The following is a 16,634-nucleotide window of genomic DNA, read 5'->3' as shown; positions in this document are numbered from 1 at the left end:
ACCTGTTACAAAATATGGTAGCAATAAGTGTGGGGGTTTTATATAACTAAAGCAGATATAACAGTTTGTTATTGGTTCTTTGATTAACATTCAGTCTTAATTCACAGTCCTTGTTTGTCCTTTATATTCGAGGGGCAGGATAGGGTGGGATCAAATTACTGTTGTATATCAATCTAATCTGTCCACATTTGGTATTAAGGAAGGTCTTATATCTCTCTCATACATTTCTATTTATAAGTGATATAGTGATATTTTATGATGGTGTCCACATGGTCTTAAGTGCTATAAGTTCAGAATGCCTACATTTTTTTTTACCTTTGATCTGGAACTTTTCCATGGTGTGCAGGAAAGTCAATGTTATAATATATACAATGTTAACACTTGGTCAGAACCAAGGGGCCTTTTCTTATAAATTGTTCCTGTATTTTAGCTATTGATGAATATAAAGGATGATGATATTGAAAATTAACATTTGTGGTGATGGCAAGAATCTAGGTCGCCTGCAATTTATATGCAGTTTAACTGATATCAGAATTGAAAATGAGTGGTAATGGCAAAAATGTAGGTGACTATATTAGCATTGTGTAAAGGTTAAAGTGTCTCTAGACATCATACTGTGTGATAAGTCTTCTGTCTTAGACAAGAAATGAAAGCCAGGCTAATGGACTGCATATAGATGATCTGCTTGCATGACAGTTTAGCTGGCAGCATTCATGGTTCTTTGCTCCAGCAGTATTGTTATTCAGATTTAGATCTATTTGGGTTTAATGAATATAACTACATGTGTACATAACTTTAAATTACCACTGTACACAAATAATTGCTAATGAATAAAATAGAAGAAAATAACTGGCATCTGATATACGAGTAAAACAGTAAAATATCAGATCCTTTCCATTTATTTATTGAAAAGTTGAGTTATCTACCTTGATCAAGCAAAAGTACAGAGTTCAACTTGATTTGCCATCTTCTACTTCTAGAAGATGTCTGTTGTCTTTTGATCACTCCATTTGTAGTTCTTCTGCTTCAGGAAGCTCGTTTGTTTATGGGTTTGAAGATTATCTTTGATGAGCCTAAATCAATTAGGACACGTATAACTAGGTCACCAGATTGAGGTTTATGGTGACTAGTCCACAAAGTACTTGAAACCTGTTGGGTTGGACAATCTTGTCTTGACATTTGTTAGAATTTATTCGCTTGGTGATTTCAACCATTTAACAGTTTTAATTCTTATATTTGATCTGATCAGTATTCTGAATTATAATTTGACTACAAAAAGTTTGACACAAGAAATTATCAGTTTCAAAGGCTTGCTATGATAATATTCAATGCAATTTCATTTTGTCAAAAACAATTATAGAATATTTCCGATTGAAAGACTTGCAAGTTTTGTGTAAGAGTACTGTACAATGTGTACATCATGGTACAGATGCTATGCTGCTATGTGTTAGTGATTTTCTTACTGAATAATTTCAGGAGCCTGTTCCTTTTCAATTAGGAAAATACTGTATTGGATCTTTCTTGAAAAATGTATATTGTAAGAGTTTTTCTTATTTTGGAAAATATGTATGTAAAACATGGTGGGTACAGGCCTTGAACAGTCCTTGAACTGTGTTGGCCTTGAAAGTCCTTAAATAAAGAGTTCGGCCTTGAAAAGTCCTTGAAATTTACCAAAGGGCCTTGAAAAGTACATTTGCTCTAAAATGTCGACATTTAATCACTATTCAAATTTTAGCACAAAATAAACATAAAATTTTATGGTAAATGATCAATTTAGCAATTGTTCCAGAAGTTGAATTTTGCATTAATTGAACTAAATTTGATTTCAATATGGCCTTGAAAATGACAAAAAAGGCCTTGAAAAGTCCTTAAAAAGCCCTTGATTTTTTAAAATTTCTGTACGAACCATGTAAAATTGGGAAAATACAGCAGAATTTCTCTAGGGGAAGTGTCCTTTATTTGGCCCCAATATACCTAAAATTGGCACAAAAATGGATGATCTGTTTAAAGTACATGTAGTGAACATGTGGTGAACATGATGTTGAATGTAATTTAATGTTTTATCCAAGGAGACGTGTCAACACTGAATGCGATGTAATGTTTAATCCGAGAAGACGTACGTGGCAACACTGAATGTGATCCGTTAACCATGACTTACAAAATGTAACAGATATGTAGCTTATGGACTCTGTTAAACATTCTTTATGAAATATAAACAGGGGAAATACACTTAAACTAAAGGCACATTGTTATGTAACATCTGATATTTATAATTTCATACATATTGCACAGTGGCACTGTACTCTGTAAAAAGAACATGATGATTGTTTGTTTTTTGATGAACAGGGCAGTGGTTATATGGTTGGGGAAGGGGAGTTGGAGAGGTACCAGTGGTGGTGGTACTTATTGTGCCAAAATGTCAACACTTTTTACTAAATTCTATTAGGTTGGTTGTTTTGAAAAGAAAATGTTTTTAACAACTACCACAATTTGTTTGTAGAAAAAATTGATGTGTTTTTTAACAAAAACAAAATTGGATTGATTCTGCGTTACGGCAATTAAAAATTCCTTTGATGTATACATAAAATGTATTCAGTTTAATCTTAAGATCCCACAAGCATTTGAATACATTAACACATTCTTCTTATGTTTGTTACATAAGCGAGAACCAGAGATTTTGGTAATCATAAAAAGTATTTATTTTTTGAATTCCTATTTACCTTCATTTACCTTCACTATTTTATCCCCTAGCTGTGAAACGCGTTTGTGGGGGATATCAAATTGGGCTCTGTCCTGTCTGTCCATCCAAGATTCTTTTCGACATTTCAACGCAGCTCCTAAGTCATGGAAATCTATCCATTTTAGCCCTACAATACAGTGGACATCCATTGTAGCCCTACCATACAGTGGACATCCTTGTAGCCCTACCATACAGTAGACATTCATTGTAGCCCAACCATACAGTGGACATCCATTATAGCCCTTCCATACAGTGGACATCCATTGTAGCCCTACCATACAGTGGACATCCTTGTAGCCCTACCATACAATAGACATTCATTGTAGCCCTACCATATCGTGGACATTCATTGTAGCCCTACCATACAGTGGGCATTCAATATAGCCCTACCATACAGTGGACATTCATTGTAGCCCTACCATACAGTGGACATCCATTATAGCCCTACCATAAAGTGAACATCCATTGTATCCCTACCATACAATGGGCATTCATTATAGCCCTACCATAAAGTGAACATCCATTGTAGCCCTACCATATAGTGAACATCCATTGTAGCCCTACCCTACAGTGAACAAAGCCCTAACATTGATTTGACACTTGGACCTCAACTTATCTGTGATAAGATATTGGCTGATGAAGATATTGTTTATGGTCCGTGTCTCCTCATCTGTTTCTATTGACTCCAACAAGTGGTGTTTAAGTATTGGGAACTCCAGTAATGTTACCTAAGTGGTGTATTCAAGGCTACTGGCATGCCCGTAGGGAGGCCAATATAGTGTCCTTATAACATGGTTATTGGAAGCCTTTCTCAAGAGCCTAGAATTGCTGATAAAGTTAACAGGAATTTCTATTTACCATTTCCTCAGGTTTCAATATGGCTTCCATTTGACTACTTCAAATAAAAAGCATATAATGTGTTGGCATGGAATAATCCTTCTAAACAATTTTGACTTGTTTACTCTTTATATGAGTTAAGTATTTGTCTTGTAACAGCCCATACTGGAATGCCTTGCTACAAATTAATTTCTATTGAGATAGACCATCATCCTCTAGTGGGGGAGATAATTGGCTCTTTATCTATATCTGTCAACATCCAGATGTGAATTATATGGCAATAGACACCCTAATTGATTGACACTTCATTCTCTAAATTTCAATTACATTTAGACACATCTCTTTCTTCTATACTTTTCTGTCATTATGACAGAGTTATCTGCCCTTGTGGTCATCGTGTATAGACATTTACAGTAAATATATTTGTTCATCATAGTAAATATATAATTTATAAGGAAAACTTGGCAATTTCCCATGTTTAGGTTATGATGTAACTTTTGCAGCAGGTTTTACTGAATTTAGTGCTACATTGTAGAACTTTGACCAATTCCGATTTGCTAATTTAATATTTGATTATATTGTTGATTGGCTACACACAAATTTTACCATAGGAAATTGGTTTATAAAAGATTATATGTAACCCAAGTCATTAAAAAATAAGCTGCACACCAAATGTCTCAGTGTTATTAATCTTAACAAATCCAAACATGCTTGTTATGCATAAATATCAAGCTGTATTTGCTAGGCCTAGCAGATAGATAAAGTTAATTGCTCAATCAGATACCAGTTGTCCTGAGTTATAGAATCATCCTTTGTACAATGCATGGGCAGTACACTAACTTTCAGGTGAGAATTTCTATTACTAGCTAGATTACCCCCCCCCCCCTGGTTTGAATCCTATAATGTAGAAAACAAGAATATGTGTTATTTACATGAAATTTAGTTGTATAGACTGATGGCCATGCACTACATGAATGTGATTTTGACCTAGCTGAGCATGAGAAATGAAATAGATCAATTTTGAATGAAAAAATACAATTGCTTGATTGCTGAAATATAGCATATTTATTGATAAATATTGAAATGCTTAAAGGTCTACTACCTTTCTGAAACAAAAATTAGTACCAAGGCTCGGTTATAACTGGAATAAGGATGTTAAGCCCCATTAATCAAGAGAAACAGAAATTGAAAATTTCTTAAAAACAATGTTAATTAACATGGGAAATATATGGATGGTATATAATTTGACATCAATCAAATGCTCTCAGAATGAGCTGAAGATGATGTTAAAGTGGATTGGACTGGTCATTCAGATAGTGATCTATTCAGAGCCAGTCGGTCAAAGGTTCAAGTATCAGTTTTGTCATAGCATGTGTCTACATTGTTGTCATGGTAACATAAAACCATATTTGTTACAGGTTCATGATGGTCCTCATCTGCCTTATCTTCAGTGTCTTATCCACTATAGAACAATACTCTGGCTTTGCCATGGAAACTCTTTACTACATGGTGAGTATAAGTGTGTATTACACTGCTACATGTATGGTCACGATATGCAAAGTGTTCAACAGGATGAGAGCCGACCTATGTTTCCTTAAATAAATAAATCAGATAATCTGTCATTGTTACTAATATGAAAGTTAGTATTTTATAACTGATGAAAAGGGGTAATTAGTCACTTATAGGAAGGGAGATAAATTGTCAAATACAGGAAGGGATAATTAGTCACTCATTGTAAGGGAGATAATTTGTCACCTATGAAGGGGATATTAATTGATACTAATAGGAGGGATATTTTTTGTGACTTGCAAAGAGGGTGATAATTTGTCATTTATAGCAAGGGAGATAATTTATCACTTAAAAAAGAGAGAAATCTTTTCACTTACAGGAGGGAGAAAATTTGTCTTTTATTGCAAGCGAGATATTTGTCTTTCATACCAAGGGAGATAATTTGTCTTTTACAGCAAGGAGATAATTTGTCACTTATAGCAAGGAGATAATTTGTCACTTATAGGAAGGAAGATATATTGTCATTCATTGCAAAGGAGATAAGTTATCCCTTATGAAGGGGGATAATAATGTCATTAATAGGAGTGATATTTATTGTCACTTACAGGAAGGGAGATAATTTGTCACATAAAGGAGGGAGATAATTTGTATTTTATAGCAAGGGTGGGAATTTGTCACTTCTAAAAATGAGTTTAAGTTGTCACTTACAGGAAGGAAGATGATTTTGTCATTTATTGGAAGGGAGAAAATTTGTCACTTTTAAGAAAGGAGATAATTTGACACCACTAGGAGGGAAGTTATATGTCATTGATATATGTATTCATCATCCATAGAAAGGGAGATAATTTGCCATTGAAAGGAAGGGAGTTTATTTGTCAATTATACGAAGGAGAGAATGTGTCAATTATAGAAGGGGAGATCATTTTACTTTTATAAGAGGAAGGTAATTTGTCACACATAGGAAAGGAGATTTATATATGTTTGCTTTTTTTTATTTCAGGAAATTGTTTTGGTTAGTTTCTTTGGAATAGAATATGCTGTGCGCCTGTGGTCTGCAGGATGCCGTAGTAAATACATGGGATTAAAAGGCCGGATCAGATTTGCTAGAAAACCTATATCTATTATAGGTAAGTTTGTTATTGACAGTTAAAGTCATTGAAATTTGGTGCAGAAATATTGTAATAAGATAGTTAATGTAAATGTAGAAAGGTTATTAGTTGTATTTATTGTGAAATTGATAACATAGCGAAAAGTTTAAGTATGCTCCAACTAATAATTTCTAATTTGAGACTTGTTGGTATTTTAAACACATCAAAAACAGTCTTTATTTTTTGGGGAAACATATTTTGAGACTTCTTGTAATAATTGGTTACATGTATATTGGTTATATTGTAGAGTATTATTTCTCTTTAAGTGATGATTAAAAATTGTAAACAATTTTACAGCTGTGCTAGCTTAACAATTCAGTGTTTCCTTGTAGCCTTCGATTGTTCCTTCAAGTAACATGTAAATTCCATTTAATGTAGGTGTTTTTTTCACGGCGTTTACACTACCTGTTACCAATGAGTACAGCTCAGCTGTCCTTTTGTGGCTATGAGCCTTTGACGAAAATCTTTTTGTGAAAATGCTAGAGGAATTGATATATTTTAATCATAAACAAATTACAATTTGATTGAAAGTCGCAAAAATATTAACATAAGCATTAATTTTACTTCACCAGGTATAAGTTTTGGTGACAGTTTGATATGAAGATTACGGCCTTGTGTATTGATTAAATTCTCAACTCAAATAGGGCTTGATTAGGAAATAAAAATTCAAGTCGGGCACACATTACTAAAAATTGTTATTTCAATATCTGTTCATTATCTCCATCAAGAGCAGAATCACATTTGAAACATTCAGGGTTTTTTTTTTGTTTCTTTGAATGAAATATTATATTTCCTGCTCCTCCCTCGCAAAGCTTGATTGAGTTTTAGCACAGCATTGTCAACAAGTTCAAATTAATAGAGTCAAATACCAGTATGTATGTCCAGTGCCGGGATATGGAGGGGGGGGGGAGGTAATGAAGTCAAAATTACCAGATGGTGCCAAAAATGACCTAAACAACTCTGGAATTGTTTCTAACCAACCTAATTTTTTGTGTCCATTGTGTTACAAAAATATTGCAATAATTTTCAAAGTTGTTGAATCTGTTTCAGATCTTATCGTGGTAGTAGCTTCTATAGGTGTGTTTAGTGTGGGCTCTGAGGGACAGGTTTTTGCTACCTCAGCTATACGGTAAGTTCAGTATTGTTTACTTCAATCAATTGGTGTTTGAAGTGATAATCAGTGACTGCATACAATCTAGTAACATTGCTCTCTCACCTCTATATTTGCAATGCATCACTCCATCTGTACTTCTTACATATGCTCTTTTTATTGGCACAAAATACTATCTCCATTATTATATATATAATACTTTTCTCGATCTGGCTTCAAATAAATTAGTCATTGTGACCTTTTGTTTTAAGTTAGACCTACAATACAAATAAATATATTTAGAGGATGGAAGATCTCCTTCATACACTAGGACTTCCTCTTCTTGAATCACATACACACCGAAATGATGCAATACTGTAATGTTAATTGTACAATAAAATAGATAGGTCACTGTGATCTAGATTTTGTCCGTTGTTAATACAAGTAGTTAAGGCTTGTTTTGAATCGGTGTATCCTACTTTGTGCCCCTGCATGTAGGGCATAACAATTGTTCTCTGCCTCCTATTGCATATTATGGTTGTAAAAGGCAATACAATTTCGGATATTTACTCTTCTTGTCTGAACTGTCTCTCTTCTTAAAATAAGTCTCTCTGTTGACACCACCTCACTGTTGGCCTTTGGTTGAGTGCTCACTCCTGTGAGGTAGGTTCCGAGTTCTGTCCAATGGCCGAGACATAGTCTATAAAAGTGGTAGTTTTTGCTCCTGCTAATGTGACTGGGCAGGTTGTGCTTGTTTCGTGTCTTTGGCAGCCTGCCTCAGTAAGATAGCACTATGAAAATTAAGGAGAAGTTCCACTAATACAAGGAGACATTACGAATATACCGCAGTCTCCCAAAACATTCACACACTGCAACACATTACACATATGGGAGTCCGTCCTTAGATGACCCAGGCTGTTGGTTGGACGTTAGTCTAATAAACCAAACCAAATTAAGTATCATTTTTTACCACTGAGAGGAAGACTGAATTGGTCCTATGATACGATTGAATAAACATTTTAATTTCTGTACCATGTATCACTACCGAGTGCCTGCATTATGTGGGCTGGTGCCTTGGCTTGACAGTGACACAAGGTATTATGCAATTTTGCAGCTAGGTATACGGTAGGTAAACAAGGAATTTAGATATTCTATACAACATGAAACACTGCAGATTTACCAATATTATTATGAAAACTGCAAGAATACTCATGCATAATCAATGGAATTAAACATATGTTCAGATGTTACTCAATGGCAAACAGAAAACACTGAGGTAAAATAAACATAGTATTCCACCGCTGTAATTTTTAGTCAGCAACAAACCGACATTTGAAGGCTGTGCAATTATTTGTCTTTCCCCCCACAACAACAGAAAATCGGCAATGTTATGACTTTACCTCCTCTACACAACAGAACGTATGTTTTGTCTTCCCATAGTGAACAAAACACAAAATCGGAGTCAGGAATTTAGGTGGAAAGGATTCCTCTGTACATTTAATTCATCATGGAGTTTGGTACCTTGAATATTCACAATAAAAGGCATTAGGTATGGATGTTAGCTGAATAACAACTAGTCATCAATTGGATTTTGCTTTTACACATTTTGATCTTTTTTTCTTTAATTTTACCAATAAAAATTGAAATTATATGACAACTATCCATACATGTTTATAAATCATTAATTTGTTTATGGATATATTTATAAATATGAAAATAACAGGATGGTACAACGTTTTGCAGAATATTTCATTAACAATAATTCCCCATCCGTATCTGAATATACACTAATAACTTGTTTACAGATCGATGTGATGTATATAAATAAGAGGCTATACCTATCACAGAAAATAGTTATAACAGAGTTCGTAAAACCCTTTAACGGGTCCTTAACACAAAGTTAGGTTGGTTTTGAAAAACATTGAAAATGATGAAGGGCTATAAAATACCTTTATTGGGACATAATATCATTGGCATGGCTGCAGTAGATAAGTTAGGCTTTCCAGAACAACAGATCAACAGTTTTTTCATAAGATAAGATAGAGTTCATTAGTCTTGAGATGATTAAGGCCTCATTATTCTTATTGTTCTAGTTATAGAATTAAAATAAGCAAAAACGTAAAATACTTCGTAAAATGTTCCATTTTCTTTGGAATACCCAAAGAAGAATTATAATAACTGCATGAAACTTGCCCTGGAAAAGCCATAATAGGGCTTGAATTCAATTGTAAACTTTTTGTACCAACACTGGATATTAAAATATTGATCTTTTGGTGATTTTACGTGGTGCAATTTTCTATAAGTCTTAATTTCACGGTAGAATAATAACTCTGAAAAGAAAGTCGGACTGAGAATCGATGTTAATGACATAACTGTTCCAAAATAATGCTGCTTTCCGTAAAAACAATTTCCTTTCATACATAAATCTGAATAAAAGCAATTTCTTGGACAAAAGCAGAAAAATTAAGATTGATGTCAAAATATCGTCTCAAGAGAAAATCCGTGGTATGTTCTATATATTTGATATTCAGAGTGTCAATATTTCATGTGAACTATATATACTTCAGCCTGCAGCTAAACGAAATTAAAATGTCAGAGTGTTTCGTTTTTCTAGGACATTTCACAGCTTGTTACAACAAGGGCTAGTGCTCAGAGATGGTAAATGTAATAAGATCTTGAAAGTTGGAAAAGGCTTCTATTGGCTTTTCTTTCTGCCCTGTCTCTTTGCATTTCGTTATTGCATTAAATTTGATGAACTTGAAATTTCAAAGTTAAAATTGACAGTGTTGTAGATGATGTGTAATCATTTTCATTTCGTACACATCTAGATGTTCATTTGAAGTATTTTGTGTTTGTCACCAAATGCAATGCTTGATATTACAGTTGAACCATGTGGAATCAAACTTGTACATTTCGTTTGTGCCACCAACATTCAACATTTGATATTCACACTTCTTTAACATTAAATTGAATTTAAACATTAAAGTTCTTAACTTTCAGACTTTCGTCAGGTTAACTACAGTATAGTTCTTAAAACTCAAATTCATTTTATAGTAATTTGGCTCTGAACAATTTCAACTTTATACTTGGTACTTTGATAGGTTGTGAGCTTATGTTGACTTGAAGGTAACATTTTAAAATTAGGTTATAGAACTAATGTTTGATATTTCTGTACAAATTGTTTTGGAATTCATTAACTCATAATTAGACCGTTTAACTTCTATTCCCTTTTCTCCGCCCTCAGATTCGACGCCAGATTGCCTATGCATGGTCAGTCTTGAGGTTATATAAGTGATATAGAATCATTTCTCTGGTAAACATTACTTCACAGTAGCCCCACATTGAACTGAAAATCTGTCCATATTCAGTCCATTGTTTTGCAATGCACCTTGAATTAGAAATACATGTATATCTAAAAATGATAAAAAATAAACTGAATTGACTTGCTATCGTACCCAACTTTATCATTTAAAAGAAGAATATTACGTAATACAAAAAGAAACGTTTAGTTTTCGACACCATTGGAGATTGTTATTCTGTGATTTAACAGAGAGACAATGTCGTCAGTACTAGTCATAGAGGTTTTTTGTTTAGAACTTAAACTTTGTGATCTTTGTTCAGTTGGAGACAAATTACACTCGATAGACCAATGGTTTAATCTGATGTGTATTTGAAGAACAGATATTAAGGCTTTGCAAGTTGTTTCCTGTCTGAATCTGTCTAAATACGGGGATAAGCCAAGTTGTTATTAAAGATGAATGGCTTTTGTGTAAATACTTGATAAAAAGCCCGATGTTTCTGAAAAGAAAAAAATAATGTTAAGTTTTATGAAAACATAAATATGCCTTTATAAGATTCCTTAGTTTGACTTGGAATTACGTATTCAAGATATATGATAAAAATATGAATTCATATCACATCAATATGTTTCCAAATGTATTTAACTGTTTTTGGTTTTAATTATATATTTAAACGTTGACTTGAACATTAAAGGATGAGAAACTGCATTAAAGTTTGTTTAACTCAGCGTTATTACAATGCAGTGCACTTCAGTGGGATAGCACTATGACCAATAAGTTCTGTTGTGCGTGATCTGGAGCAATTGGTTATTACTAAAATCAATATTTCTTCCATGTAGCAGCCATACAAATCTTTTGAATCAAATTGAAAATGTTAAAAAATATTTTCCATTGCAGGACGTTAAAAGAAGTTCTCATATAATCTATCTGTCAGTATAGATATAAAGGCAATGCTAAACTATTGATTTTTAGAGAAATGTTTTGTGTGACAGAACAGTTCCTATTAATCTATTCGCTGATTTGGAACACTGAAAGTTGTCTGCAAATTACGGATATAATGTTATATAACAGAATTTTATTACACAATGGAGATTTAGAATTGACAATTGCAGTGATGGCAATCTAGCAAACCCTTTAATATAAATCTCCAAGAATATAGGCACAAGTGAATATCTTTCTTCATCAAGTACTTGCTCCCTGTAGAATATTTCCTGATGACGTTCCGATTGCCGAGCAATATGCATTGTTACCAGGATCATTCATTGACACAAAAGAACAGATAAAATCTCTTTGTTCAGATGAATATAGATTTTCATCTAAATTCACTGTTTGAAATTATCAAATTGATAAATTAGACTCATAGGTAAGAAGAAAAGTTAAAAACAAATTCAATCATGTTCTGAATTATGGCTTTCTTGACTTCTGGATATTTACCTTATAAGGTTTGATTTTGATCACTTGCTATAGTCAAAGATTTTGCGCTTCTTTCGGTGGTTATTCTGTTGTGGCATTCTGTCACCAGCCTAATTCAGTGTTTGTAGCTAAAGGATCAACCTTTAAAGATGCTCCACCGCTGACAAATGGTATTTTTTTACTATCAAAAACAGGAGCAGACGATTAGTATTACTTTCAGTCACAAAAAATACTTACTTTAACTCGAAAAAAATCCGTGGCACTATATCCTATATGGAATGAAGTACTGATTGTGCACGCATCAAAGGTGAAATAAATTATTTTATATTAATTTTTGTGTTAATTAGGCATATATGTACATGATTAAACACCAATTATTGTTCAAATGATGAATATCATTTATGCTTTATCGGCGGTGGAGCATCTTTAATATTGCTATTGCAAGAACAACTACACTGTCCCTAAGGTCAGTAGTTCAACACTAGGTACTGTGATCCCATCAAACTGTCATGTCCTTAAATGAACCTTATTGTTGTTTTTAGGATGCAAAAAAAAAAAAAAAAAAAAATCCGCAGAGAGTATATTGAGCAATCCATCTATCCCTAGAGCAGATGTATGTTTCATCATTCTAGTAGTAATAAGGTGATAATTCACACCGTGTTTATGTTTTATATACGTCCTTCAGGCAAAGGGATAGAGCATCATTGTTATCAGACAAGTACTGCCTGGCTTTTCCAATATATCCATTACCTTTTTGTCAGATTGTGCCAATCAGAAGCTTTTTGTTAGACATATATATGAACGTTGTGATGGTAGCTACAATGTGGTGACTTTACAGTGGAATGGTTTTTGTAAGGTATGATCTTTGTCAGATTCAAGAGTCATATTTAATAGATTAAAAAACCTGTGGTATTTATTTAGGTTTTCGAGCTATATATATCAAAAAAGTACAAATTATGTTTTTTGTTAATTCTTAAATGAAACTTTCCATTTATAAATCTCATACAACTTACATTTAATAAATATTGAGTTGAAGTAAGAGTGCAGGTAAATGAAGATAACATATATAAGTATAATATATATATATATATAATTATTGTTTTCTTGTTTTGCAGGGGGGTGCGTTTTTTACAGATTTTACGAATGTTACATGTAGATAGACAAGGTGGCACATGGAGACTGTTGGGTTCCGTCATATATTTACATAGACAGGTAAGTATACCAAATATTGTGGGCACAATGGCATTGTAAGGGCACGTGTGGTACGCTGGTGATGGGAAGGTACAGGACCACTCTACTAGGAACTCAAAAGAGTGGATCCCTGTGGTTTAACTTATCGTATTTGCAGTAGGATGCACAGAGATAACTAATGTGATCCAGATGTAAAAATCATAAAATTTAAAGTTGTAAGGTCTATAACTTTCGCTCTTTTTGTCATAGTGAAAACTGTTTAAGTGTTATACATATTTTTCTCCGTCTGTCTGAGGTTTAAACTTTCTAATTTTACCACTTTTTATAAAGTTGCAGCACTGGAAGTATCTTTAATTATAGAAGTAAAAAATCTTTTTAACGTGTACACGTGAAAAATAGGCTCGAAAGATGCCGAATCATTCCGAACTCTTCCGAACATCGTCGCGACAATCTCGAAGTAAAACGAGAGTTGTGAAACCAAGAGAAAATATCAACAATTTTTCATAAACAAAACATGTGGTCGACCTCATCAGACTCTATCTACAAAGAAAATAATGCTCGCAAATTACAATATTTGATACACACAACATTTTACGGTAATGTGTAAATTGGATGTTTCAAATACTCAATCTGTGGACATATACTAGCATGATTTGCTCATATAGGCCAGAAGGAAAAAGTAAACAAACACATATGTGCTTACGCTAGTTACCTTGCTCACCACGTGCAGGTCGTGTCGAACGTCAGTCACGTGATACGATTAGGAATCCGACAAAACCCGAAGTCACTAAACATGGCGGTGATTGAAGGCGCTTTATTCAAAACCAGGAATGTATGTTTCCTAGATTTCGGCTCTCTTATAGGCCGACATATGCTTTTGGGGAGCTAAATCATCAAGTTACATGTCAATGTTTAAATATCAAATGTTTAAGTTACATATCGTTACAGTGAAATTAGCAGCAATACAACTTTAAGACTGAACATAATGATAGTATTCTAGTTATAGGTCACCAGGTCAGAAAAAACAACTGGTGGCCTGGTGGTTAGAAAGTTATCATCCAGGGAAAGAAAGGTTGGTGATCTATAGCTAGTTATCACACTGAGCTTAAAGTGACTTAGAGGTTTGTGACGTTCTAGGATACACATCTTGTGACAGAATTGTCATTGGTCTGTATGAAAGACGTGGCTAGTGACCGAAGGGTTGATGGTCAAGTGACATGAGAATGAGATAAAGTGAGTGATAGAGCAATGGTTTGGAGATAAAACATCAGTTATCAAGTTTTAGCACACAGGGCATTTTAATAATTGCTTGGTAAGTTGGTGGTCTAATGTTTGGAGCTGGTCAATAAAGAGTCAAAAGGGTTAAAGACTAAACTTTATGATATTAGGAAAGTAGGAGATCCAGTAAAAGTATACAAGACGTAAGGTTTGTGATGAAATATTGGCGGTCTGTTGGTAGGACACAACTAATGATAGATGAGGAGATGGTGACTAACGGGTTCAATGGTTGGTTTCTGGTAGGACAGTTAATTATATATGTGAATTGATACTTTGAATAAATACTGAACTATGTGCTGCTTTTTTAGCCCACCATCATCAGATGGTGGGCTATTCAAATCGCCTTTCGTCCGTGGTCCGTCGTCCGTCCGTCCTTCCGTCCGTCCGTCCGTCCGTCCTTCCGTCCGTCCGTCCGTCCGTCCGTTAACAATTCTTGTTACCGCTATTTCTCAGAAAGTACAGAAGGGAGCTTTCTCAAATTTCACATGTAGGTTCCCCTAGGGCCCTAGTTGTGCATATTGCATTTTGGGACCAATCGGTCAACAAGATGGCCGACTGGCGGCCATCTTGGATTTTGATAGTTAAAGTTTGTTACCGCTATTTCTCAGAAAGTTTTGAAGGGATCTTTCTCAAATTTCACATGTAGGTTCCCCTAGGGCCCTAGTTGTGCATATTGCATTTTGGGACCAATCGGTCAACAAGATGGCCGACTGGCGGCCATCTTGGATTTTGATAGTTAAAGTTTGTTACCGCTATTTCTCAGAAAGTACTTAAGGGATCTGTCTCAAATTTCACATGTAGGTTCCCCTAGGGCCCTAGTTGTGCATATTGCATTTTGGGACCAATCGGTCAACAAGATGGCCGACTGGCGGCCATCTTGGATTTTGATAGTTAAAGTTTGTTACCGCTATTTCTCAGAAAGTTTTGAAGGGATCTTTCTCAAATTTCATATGTTGGTTCTCCTAGGGCCCTAGTTGTGCATATTGCATTTTGGGACCAATCGGTCAACAAGATGGCCGACTGGCGGCCATCTTGGATTTTGATAGTTAAAGTTTGTTACCGGCTATTTCTCAGAAAGTTATGAAGGGATCTTTCTCAAATTTCATATGTTGGTTCTCCTAGGGCCCTAGTTGTGCATATTGCATTTTGGGACCAATCGGTCAACAAGATGGCCGACTGGCGGCCATCTTGGATTTTGATAGTTAAAGTTTGTTACCGCTATTTCTCAGAAAGTTTTGAAGGGATCTTTCTCAAATTTCATATGTTGGTTCTCCTAGGGCCCTAGTTGTGCATATTGCATTTTGGGACAGATCGGTCAACAAGATGGCCGACTGGCGGCCATCTTGGATTTTGATAGTTAAAGTTTGTTACCGCTATTTCTCAGAAAGTACTTAAGGGATCTTTCTCAAATATCATATGTTGGTTTCCCTAGGGCCCTAGTTGTGCATATTGCATTTTGGGACCAATCGGTCAACAATGATGGCCGACCGGCGGCCATCTTGGATTTTGATAGTTAAAGTTTGTTACCGCTATTTCCCAGAAAGTACTGAAGGGATCTTTCTCAAATTTCATATATAGGTTCCCCTAGGGCCCTAGTTGTGCATATTGCATTTTGGGACCAATCAGTCAACAAGATGGCCGACCGACTGACGGCCATCTTGGATTTTGATAGTTAAAGTTTGTTACCGCTATTTCTCAGAAAGTACTGAAGGGATCTCTCTCAAATTTCATATGCATGTTCCCCTTGAACCCTTGTTGTGCATATTGCATTTTGGGAGTGATCGGTCAACAAGATAGCTGACTGGCGGCCATCTTGGATTTTGATAGTTAAAGTTTGTTAACACTATTTCCCAGAAAGTACTGAAGGAATCTTTCTCAAATTTTATATGTAGGTTCCCCTACGACCCTAGTTGTGCATATTGCATTTTGGGACAGATCGGTCAGCAAGATGATCGACAGGTAGCCATCTTGAATTTTGATAATTGAAGTTTGTTACTGCTACATATCTCAGAAAGTACTGAAAAGATCTTTCTCAAGGTTCATATATAGTATGTAGTAAAAGTTTGAAAAGCAGGGAAAAGATCCCTCTTTCTGTTGTCAGACATAGATCATTCTTTGGTGGGCGCCAA

At 34.7% G+C, this 16,634-nt stretch overlaps 1 protein-coding gene across 2 annotated transcripts in view; it reads left to right on the top strand.

Moving 5' to 3' along the window:
- The window catches only part of LOC138331174 (potassium voltage-gated channel subfamily KQT member 1-like), a 56,217-nt gene that overhangs the window by 29,084 nt on the left and 10,499 nt on the right, over positions 1-16,634 (top strand). For both annotated transcript variants that reach the window (XM_069278658.1, XM_069278650.1), the window contains exons 4-7: positions 4,996-5,086; positions 6,087-6,213; positions 7,285-7,363; positions 13,152-13,248. In XM_069278658.1, coding sequence (XP_069134759.1) covers positions 4,996-5,086; positions 6,087-6,213; positions 7,285-7,363; positions 13,152-13,248 — 394 coding nt within the window. The remainder of the gene's footprint in view (positions 1-4,995; positions 5,087-6,086; positions 6,214-7,284; positions 7,364-13,151; positions 13,249-16,634) is intronic.

The sequence above is a fragment of the Argopecten irradians genome, chromosome 1 (assembly GCF_041381155.1).
Source record: "Argopecten irradians isolate NY chromosome 1, Ai_NY, whole genome shotgun sequence".
NCBI classification, from domain to species: Eukaryota; Metazoa; Mollusca; class Bivalvia; order Pectinida; family Pectinidae; genus Argopecten; species Argopecten irradians.
The sequence above is the reverse complement of the archived record's forward strand: the minus strand, read 5'-3'. Positions and strand labels throughout refer to the sequence as shown.